Source organism: Gavialis gangeticus, unplaced genomic scaffold, assembly GCF_001723915.1.
Source record: "Gavialis gangeticus isolate Ggan-Ray unplaced genomic scaffold, GavGan_comp1, whole genome shotgun sequence".
Taxonomy (NCBI): domain Eukaryota; kingdom Metazoa; phylum Chordata; order Crocodylia; family Gavialidae; genus Gavialis; species Gavialis gangeticus.
The window spans coordinates 33,309,641-33,320,303 of NW_017729022.1; the positions used below are offsets into that span (position 1 = coordinate 33,309,641).

At 38.4% G+C, this 10,663-nt stretch overlaps 1 protein-coding gene across 1 annotated transcript in view; it reads left to right on the top strand.

Moving 5' to 3' along the window:
• The window catches only part of ZDHHC17 (zinc finger DHHC-type containing 17), a 122,067-nt gene extending 113,548 nt beyond the window's left edge, over positions 1-8,519 (top strand). Inside the window, exons 14-17 of the mRNA XM_019515789.1 lie at positions 360-443; positions 842-999; positions 4,783-4,877; positions 5,342-8,519. Coding sequence (XP_019371334.1) covers positions 360-443; positions 842-999; positions 4,783-4,877; positions 5,342-5,480 — 476 coding nt within the window. The 3' untranslated portion in view covers positions 5,481-8,519. The remainder of the gene's footprint in view (positions 1-359; positions 444-841; positions 1,000-4,782; positions 4,878-5,341) is intronic.
• The last annotated feature ends 2,144 nt before the right edge of the window (positions 8,520-10,663 follow it).

Genomic DNA, 10,663 nt, shown 5'->3' on the forward strand with positions numbered 1-10,663 from the left:
CTGAAGGCAAAAGTATTTACTTTAAATTGTCAAAAGAAAGCTTGAATTTTGTTTTAGGTTTCACATTTCTGTGCTTCATGTTAAAAACAGAAAAAAACCAAAGTGCAATCTGTATCAAAGAATAAAAATCTATAGGAACTATTTTATGCTATTTAGAGAAGGCATAATTTCTGAGAGAGAGAGACTTTTTCTCAAGCTTCTTTGAAGCCATGTAATCTTAACAGACTATGGAGAATAATGTTTCTTAAACTTTTTATTAACATTATTTAAGCAGTGCATTCTCATGCAAATCAACCTTCTCATATTACTGACTTTTTCCCAAGATAAAGCAAATTGATTACTGTTATTTCTGTTTATAGGGGCAGGGAACCATCGCTATTTCATGGGATACCTATTCTTTTTGCTTTTTATGATCTGCTGGATGATCTATGGGTGTATTTCTTGTGAGTAATTTTTAAGTACTACATTTAGCTTCTAGTATGAGATTTTGCACTGTCAGAGGGCTTTTTTTTATACAGACTGAAACTGAGGTATGTATAGAACTGCCCAATTTAGGTGTAAAATAAGGCTTGTTAAGTTCAAAATTCCAGTTATGGTCTCTGACTTTATTTTGTGATCTTTTACTAACTCATCATTGTCATTGTCATAATCATGCCTGTGAACTTGAACTGCAGCCAGATGGGAAAGGGTGGGGACGTATTGTGAAATTTTTGCTGTCTCTCCCCCCTCTCCCCCCATTTCATCCAAGATTTGGTCAAAGTTTTGACCAGCTCTAACCAAACATTCTGTTATATAAATATATGATATGAGCTCTCTTCTTTCCATATTGTTTTTCTTTTAGACTGGGGATTCCACTGTGAGACTAGTTATGCAAAAGATGGATTTTGGACGTACATTACACAAATTGCCACCTGTTCACCTTGGATGTTTTGGATGTTTCTAAACAGTGTTTTTCACTTCATGTGGGTGGCTGTGTTGCTCATGTGTCAGATGTATCAGGTATAAGAGAGCTTTTTATTTTAGTTCTTAAATCAACTCTGAGTATTGAACGTATTAATCATTCCTATTGTATCAGATAAATTACCATAAAAAGGATATATGCTTATAAGTGGAATAGAGATCTTGACTGTGTTGTCTCTCTATCAGTCTTGGAGGGTACCTTGTTTAGTACAGAAAGGAACCCAATGTCACTGGGCAAGAGGAGAGTAGTCTTACTGAGAGTAGAGACTGTTTTGAGGTGTTAAGGATAGGCAAGGATCATCAGGGTATCAAGGGTATTGTAGGTTCCTTCTAACACCTATCCAAAAGTTTGTTTGAGAAGAGGTAAAAGAACTGCGTTTGGCAGAAAGCTGTCTTCAGTTGCTCTTGGTTAATATTACCTTGACTTATAACCTTAATTAAAAATGTTGTGAAGTATCCCTTTCCAAAAGTGGTTTAGAAACTTGAGCCTAAATCCCTTCTACCTTTGTGGTTAGATTTAAAAAGGTATTTAGATGCTGATCTCCTTTAAAAATTTGGGACTTTGGACTCCTTAGTGCCTAAGTCACCATACAGAATAAGACTTGTGAATCTAAGTCACTTAAACACTTTTGAAAATTGTTCACTTTATTTTGCAATGCATGGGAATACCTGTGGCAAATCCTTGCTGCCTTTTAAGCGACAGAAACAGCCGCATCCTGTTAATCTTTCACTAGTCACGTTCACTGCACTTTATCTTTACTGGAATAGTCGTCAGGCACTTGAGACGGCCTACGAACGAAGGCTTTTTGGAATCTGATAGGAATATGCAATTGGACAATCTAATGATAGCTTAAATTCAGTATAATCAAATACAAAACACCACATATTAGAAAGAATAAATTAAAATTCTTGTACACACTGAGTCTAACTTCTAGTCCTAAGAGTTTCGTGAAGAGCTCTGTGTAATGTGCAGGCTCAGTCAGAAACGAAGTAAAATCTTAAGAGAATACAGAGAATGTGCTATTATGAAGTATAGCCATTATATAAATCAAATCAACTGCAAAATTGGAAATGACATACCACTGATCACTTTGTTTAGAAAAAGGCCTGTCAGAAATGAAAAATCTGAGACATTAAAAATGTTCAGAGGCCTGGGGCAGAGGTAGCTCTGTGTTGGGAGAATTTTTTTTTTTAAAGGAGAAATTACTTAATAAAAACTAGTAAGACGAAGAATGATAAAGGTGTGTGAAATAATGAATGGGACAGTGATGATGAATAGCTGGGCACTTCTTTATAACCTTTCGTATATGAGAATAGAAGGAATGCCCTAAATAAAAAAACAGTTAACAGGTTCAAAACTTTTAGAAATATATTTTAATGTAAAACAAACAAAAGCATAACCCCTCTCTCTCTTCCCACCCCATATATATATCGAGAGAGAATAAGACCCTGATTTGTCTAAGATTGAGACAAACATTTCATTATAATCTTGAGGGAATAGAATCTGTATTTCCAGTAGTCTCCTCTGCCATTCCAGTGAAGTTAGCATTTGATTGTGGTATCCATGTCATGACCAGTATATGTCCATATAAAAGCCACAGAAAGAAAGCTTACTCAAATATTTGACAGAGTATTCAGCCAGATATTTACAACTGGTAGGAACTATAGGTTTAAATAAATATATTACTGAGGCCTGTGGAAGAATGCTTTGTAGATGCAACAAAACAATAAAGTACATTATAATAACCTCTTTAAAAAAGCAGGCTATCTTATCTTTCCTAAGACTAAAGAAAAAAACATGTCAAAAGTCTCTTCACAGCCTTTATTACTTTGTAAGGACTACAGATCTCAATAATAAGGTTCATGCTCCAACTTTTTGGTAAAATACTTAAGGAACTCAGTCTTTTCCTTTCTTTTTCTGTAGCTGTGATTTAGAGAAACCACCAGTTTAGCTTCCAAGTTTATGCTTGTGAACCAGGGCCACAAAGCATCCAACAGGATTTCCTGCCCAAGACAAATGAGCCAGGGTTACCACTTCTACTCAATGCGGTTGCCAAGCCAGTGTAAACCACCAGACTGTTACAGCAGTATAAATATTTATTTTTCCAATGTATTCTCCAGCCCCCATCTTGCTGAGGAGAGCTGAGAAATTATGTATCCCTAAATGTGATGAATACATAATAATCATCACTGAACACTGTTTACAAGGTAGAGGATAATGCAGCATGGGGAACTAGAAAAATCAAATCATAGCTACATTATTAAACCTGTCTGAGACAAAGTATAGTGAATTATGTAGAAAGGTAAAGAATGCCTTTAAAGAACCCCTGTGCAGTTATTCTCAGAGATGCTAACTTGGTCTCTATTTGAGGAGCTCCCTGATGTGCTGGAAGTGGTATGAGTGAGTAAGTTCAGTGACAGACACTTGGGGTATGTCTATGCCATGACAACAGTGTACCTTGATCCCTGAGTATAACCTGCCCACCTACCCTTGCCCACAGGCACCAAACTCATTCAGCTGTATTCCCTAGCAGCCACTCTTAAGCACACTGGAGACCAGGGGTTTGACAGGAAGCTTGATGGTGGGGGGCAGGTGGTTGCACAACTGGATTGGTTTCTTCAGAACATCTCCAGTTTTGGACTGAAGGTGGGGACAGGGGGACAGGATGTGCTTGGGGGCATCCTGGCTGAGATGTTTTAACTGAGATGTGAACTTTTGGGGTTGAAACAGATGTTGCCTCCATGTTCTTTGTCTTGTCTTGCCACAAAGGCCCCAAATTTGTGGCCATGACATTGATGGTATCAATTTGTGCTGCTTTACTGCAGCAAATATATGTGAGGTTTAAGGTGGGAGAGCATGGTCAGCTTGGAGCTGCCCATGCTCTCCAGCTGTCCTGGGCACACGTCCCTGGGTCTGCAGGGTCCCAATCTTGGGTGCCCCAGGAACTCACATTCCTAGGGCGCACAGGATTGGGCTCCTGAAGCCCCAGGAGTGCCTACCTGGGTTCTCCAGGAGCCCATTGACTCCTTGGTGTCCTCACAGGGCTGGGATTGACAGTCAGCTGATTCATGGTCCCAGCCCTGGGTCCACACTAGAATATAGAATTCATTCTGATGCTGTCTCTGGGTTGCGACTCTGTAAGCAGGGAAAGCCAGGGTTTCCCCACTTAAAGAGACACGCTGGATAGTCATGGGATCTTGTGGGACTGTAGGTGATGTGTTTCCTATTCTCAGAGATGCATCTCAGAGATTCCAGGGTTGCATCTTTGTAAATGGGGAATATGTTGCCTTGTCCTGCAGGACACTGAACTTGCAGGACAACAGGCAATGTGCATTTTGCCCAGTGAAGCAGTTCAACCATACCAGGACACATCCCAGCATAGCTGACCTGCTTCACTTGGCAATGTCTGTGAGTAACTTGACTTTCCTAGGTAGCCCTTTTGTGGGTCCAAGCAGTTGGGGAGCTTTATTAAAAATCTCTTTGCAGTACTTAAATGAAATGAGTTTTGTAAAAAATCTCAGCTGAAAAAATTTGTATTTTGAAGAACAGAAAATTCTTGTGATTTAGACAAAATTATATAAAGAAATGTCCAGGATCAAAAAAACTGTAACCTGGTTTGGTTCAGCTGTGCTCTCAGTCCAAATAACGTGAGTAGTTCAGATGTTTAGGTGTGGTGCATAGCCTTTCACAGTCACTTAACTTGTCCGGCAAAATTAAGGCAATAAAACAGCAAATCTAATATATTTCATGCCCTTGTCTTGTGATCTGTGAGAATAGATTTTAGATATACTAAGTGTTTTACTCTTTCCCCATTTTTCTAGATATCTTGTTTAGGTATCACGACAAATGAAAGGATGAATGCCAGACGATACAAGCACTTTAAAGTTACAACAACTTCTATTGAAAGTCCATTCAAGTGAGTTTGTATGACTCTATAAACATATATTTCTCATGTATTTAATTATCCACACAAAATGGACTTTACAGTTGACTAAATCAACATAGGGAAACACCGACTATTGTTTTCTAGATGCTGATTATATCTCAGAATTTCAGTTCCTAAATCCTAAATTTGATTTCTGTTTTCATCATAAAGCAGTGTATCTGCTTTAGGGTCCAGTAGTTACTGTAACTATTTAAAGTGAATCTAGTCATCAGTGCTTTTACATAGGAGATTTACCACGACTAAAATGGGGGTCTAATCTTTTGTAGAGGTGCTTGGTAAAGAAAAGAGAAAAATCATTATTTTAGGAATATGCTGCTACTTCACTAAGCTGGTGAGAAGATGAGTTGAAGTTGGAAGCAGACAAAACAGCGTTGTGCGATGCTTGCTGAATTGTGATGCCACTAACTTGTCTTTGTTTGTTTGTTTGTTTTTAGCCATGGATGTATAAGAAATATTATAGACTTCTTTGAATTCAGATGTTGTGGTCTTTTTCGTCCTGTAATTGTGGACTGGACAAGGCAGTATACAATAGAATATGACCAGACTTCAGGAACGGGCTACCAGCTAGTGTAGCACCACCTTGACCCTGTGAGCATATCATATATGAGTGGTGCCTGAAAATTTCTCTCTCTCGAATCCACATCCCTTGAACAGTAGCATGCTATATGTAGGGCTAATGATGAATCTTATGGTACCTTCTCTTCATCAGAATTTTATTAACAAACATAAAAATGGACAGAAAAAACTGCCAATCCTGAAAAGGAAGAGGAGGAAGTTCAAAAAGGGATTTTAACAGTTCTTAACATGAGAATTATTTGCAACCACATATTCATGGTATTTGTTGTTGTTTTTTTATTTAACACATTTCACAATGAAGCATGAGGTTATTAAAGTATTGTCATACTTAGTCATGTTGTGCAGGACAGATGTTTTCATTTCATTGTCTGATACTTCCACTGGAATGGGAATCCAGAGCATAAAGTAAACTTCATGATGCAGTCATAGTTCAATGAGATTGCCGCGTTGTAGTTCCTGTAATGTGATTTTTATATAGATTTTCTATAGTATTATGTACATTGAAAAATGTGCATTTCAATACTGTGATTAAAATTATGTGGTTTTATTGGGGATCCACTGTAATGTGTTAAGTTGCTGAAGTGGGGCACATGAAGATAGTACTAACAGAAACATTTCCTACAGTGTGTGGCTTTTGGCTGTTAGGGCCATTTGTTTCTGGTACCATGAAATACTTGTAATAACCTTGTTTTGAGGTGGTATAGTCTGAATATAAACAGCTGCACAAGCAAAGGTCTTCTGTTGAAGTTAAAGCCCTGCTTTGTGCATGGTATACTTTTAAAATATAGACCACGATAGAGTATAAGATATTCAGTTAAAAAATAAAGAGGAAATGAATTTGATATCTCTCGAGTAGTAATATAAACAATTAATTAAATGGCTATGTTTAAATATTATGAGCAATCCAATGTAATATATGGTATAATGACTGGAAAGGTAGTATATTTGAAGAGAAGTTGCCAAGGGGGAACCAAAGATATGAATGCAAATGCTCTTTAATAAAAGAAATGTTCTAATTGTTTTAAATTCCAGATTGCAGAAGTAGTAATAGTGAAAACTGAATGAAATGCTCTTTTTTTTTTTTTTTTTTCGCACATTAAACCCAAGCCTAAGCACAGCATTATCCCTGTTAATAGCCGATATGACTAGAAAATCTAATACAACTTTCTAAAGAAGATGTTGTCATCAACTAGAAACTTTCTGTTATGTTTTTCTACTACAAGCTTGTTCAAAAGGTAAGGAATGATATGAAATCGCATTCCAAAGGGGCTTTTGTTGTTGAATATGATGCACTGATTTTGTTATAGCATTTTCATATATTCATGGTGAATTCACTGCTTCCTTAACTATTGTTTACAGAGAGAATAAGACTCTGATCAGTTCTCTTTAAGTGCTGTAGCAACATTGTGGTTCGAGAAACCTGTGAGGGGAGTTTGGGAACGGGACTTGAAAGCAGATGATAGACCAGTGTAAAGAATGTGTATCTATATATAAATAATTTATCAAATAGTTTTCTCTTTGTGAGTGTGTGTTAGTATATTTAAAGCTGCTCATTTCATTTTATCCAACCAAAAAGTGTAGAAGATATCTAATGAGCTTTTAGTGATGTTCAATATTGCTGTTAATAGGCATTATACCCTGCAAATTCACTGCATGTTTGATGCTTGGAAAAATTAGCATTCCCTGTAATATGCAGATTACAGGTATTAAAGCAATCTAGTGGTTTTCCCGCCCCTTGCCTTAGTAAGAGGAGCAGCAAAACTGTAAATAGTTGATGTTCAGTATTTGCAAGTAGACATTTTTTATCTAGCTGTTTCTTTGACTGCAAGACATGCATAGTTTGTAAGTACCAGATATCAAGATTTACAGAAATGCAACATTCATGTTCTTGAATGTTTAACACTGGAAAAAAATCAATGTTATCTTTGACACTATTTTTGAAGGGACAAGGGTCAGGTACAAGGGTGGCAAGAGGCGAAGGCCAACTTGTCAGACAGAATTTAGAACTAAAATGATGACACTGTTAACAATAACAAAATGTACACCAACTATTCATTATTTTAATTTCATGAAAAAGTGTGCCCAGGACTTTAACATTTTGTTACTTATTTTTTAAATGAAATGTTCTGCACTTTTGTTTAAAACTCTTTTCCCACTTCTGTTTGGAGTCAGTTGATGCAACTGAAATACTAAAATATTTTTATTAACTGCATTTCCACCAGTAGAAAACTCCAGCGTGTAACATACATTCATTTGAGTTGCCCTGCTCCATTAATTATCATTAAGTGTGTGTACCGTGTGCATTTAATGTAAAAATATTTGTTAAGGAAGGAATAGTATCTGGTAATAATATGGAGTGCCTTCTGCAGGCCATAATTAAGCATAATTCCCCAATGAGAGTTTTGCTCAATTAAGGTCTGCAGAATAAGGCCAATAGAAAATACACTCACTGCTTCAGAATTAACTTACAAATATTGTGGATTTGAGGCACACAAGAAATGCCCATGCATAGAGTTAATTGTTTTGTGGAATAGTTAAAACTAGGATCTGGAACCATCAGAAGAGGAAAAGTCTTCTATGCAGCATTTGCCTCCCAAGTAACCTATTAAGCTTTACAGTTTGCATATTACAACAAAACTACATCACTTCCAAAACTGACTGAAGCTGATCCAGACCAAGAACAGAAGAGAGTCATGTAATCTGATATAGGTCGAATAAATGGCAATTTTCGTCTTGGCCCTAAACATGTGCTGCTGCTTTGCAGGTTTCTGTGTCCTTCAGTGTCCACCAGATTTTGTTTTTGAGAACTCATATGCATAAAATAGCATCACTGCATCTTAAGCTATGGATATTTTGGTTTTGTGTTCTCTTTATTTATAACTGTGCCAAGTATTATTTTACTACTGTCAGGATCTTGATGTATTACATTGTGAACAAAAACCTGTAAATGTTTAATAAATTAGCTCTCCTTACATAAATTAAATCTGTCAAATTTTTGTAAGTTATTAATCAAATAAATATTGACTCTTAGATGCACTGTTTGTCTTAGTGTGAAATTACAACCCAAGTTGAGTGGCTTATTCAGCAATCTGTCTAGCTCCTACTACTACAAGAGAATTGTTCTTGCGATGAGATTCAACAGGAGTTGCATGTACTGGGCAGCATAACACCAGATGTCTGATTTATAATTTTGAACAAACTAGAATATAATTGCTTCATGCCATGTTTTGAAGAAAATAATGATGTAGCATAATAATGTTTTATATTTACCCTAGTATAGCACTTTTCCTGAGTCATTTCTCAGGTGGTTTACAGGTGGCATAAGATCCCATGCTAAAGTAGAGATCCATAAGCCTCCGATTTCTTCAGTGGGGTTATGAGAATTGTAAATCTGGAAGTATACTATAATTATCACTCTCCACTAATTAATTGTGCTTTTCTCTGCAGTAGAATGTGCTGGTAACACGATTTTTTTTTAAAGAAAGGGCAAACTTCAAAGTCTAAACCAGAAGTGTAACTTTAGCATGGAGAAAGTGATTGCCTAAATTAGAATTCAACCAGGGCATTTGTAAAAAGTTGCAACATCGTCTTTTATAAGATGAGGCCTTTGTTTTCACATTTGACTCAAATTAAAATTAATTTAATTAAAATCAAAACTAAAAATAATACTTCTCCCAGCACAGTTTTCCTGCTGTTCTGTTGGGGCTTTGGAGCATTGTTGTCAGAGAGGCGTGTCGCTTCCAGATCGGTCACCACTGTTCCATGGGATGATTCCAGTGGCTTTTGAGAGTTCATATATATTCAAAACCTGGCTAGACACACAAGTGTATAGTTACTCAGATTATAACAATGTTATATCAGAGTCAAATCCCTGGTATAGGAAATGGGCAAAAAAGCCCAGAAAGCCAGCATGGCCTGCTTAAGACTTGAACCTTCAGGGCCACTAGGAGCCAGAGGCCTGAAGGGGAGTTTAGGGAGAGGCAGAGGGAGCCAAATAGTAATCATTGGCATATAGAGACTGCTGAGGCAGAGGAGGTCATGTAACTGGAAAAGGGGAAGGGCTAGTGAGCATAAAAGCTACCCCAGGAGAGAAGGGGTCAGTTGAGCCCAGACCGTGGAAGAGGACGGATTGTCCTTGCCAGACTGAAGGAAGGCTGATGCAAATTAAGTAAATAGACTGGCGGGTAGGAAAAGCCTCAGTTGGTATTTCTTTGTTCAAGTAGCAAGCCTGAGGGGCAAAAGCTTTGGTTATTGACTGGGTCCATTTACCCCAAGGTGGAGATGAGCCTAAGTTGGAATTTCAGTTTAACAGACACTTGATAGACCAGGAGCAGCTAGAAGGGGAGATGAGGAGTGATGTGAGAGATGCTCGCATCAGGGGAATAAGCCAGATGGTGCAGGCATAAAAGCTGCAAGACTTGCACCTGAGCTGGATGTTTGCTGTTGCCTAGAAGATAGGCTGTGGGTTTGCCCATCCTGGGGCTCTGGGTCCTAGACCCCAGAGGGGCAGAAGCAAGGAGGGACTTCATAGACTGGGAGAAGGGGCTGAAGACACAAGGACCCCAAGCCCAGTGGGACACAGGGCCCAGGACTCTTAACTTCAACTGCATAAATTACAGGACAGCCCAGGGGACCAGTGCACACCAGAAACCCTGCAAGCCCCATGGGACATGGTCATCATCAGGTTCCTCCTCTGCCTAATGTAGAAGCAAGGCACCTCCATGGTTACTTTTGACAGCAAAGCGAGTTTGTGGTTTGTGAAGGGACTGTGGGCAACGGGGCCAGCTGTAATGAGGCGGAGGACCCCCTCTGGTAGAGTCCTGTCACAAATGTGGAATAAGTTCAGTTTTAGGGTAAACTGTTAAAAAATGCCTAAGAAAAACAAGTTGCATTGAAGCTGACCCGGGCTAGTCTAAGCCGGGAGTCGGCAAAGTATGCCCAGAAGGCTGGATCCAGTTCGTGAAGCAATTTCATCTGTCCTGCACAGCTACAACTTCAGCCCAGGATGCAAGCACAGCAGCAGTAAGGGAAGTGGCAGTGGTAATTGGGTTGCAGGTGGCACCCCACCTGGGACCAAGCTGCTTTAGTTTGGCCCATCACTTGTAAAGGTTGCTGACCCCTAGTCTTAAACCATTTAAGTTGTCTACATGGCACAATCCCATTTTCTGTAGATAGCCAAG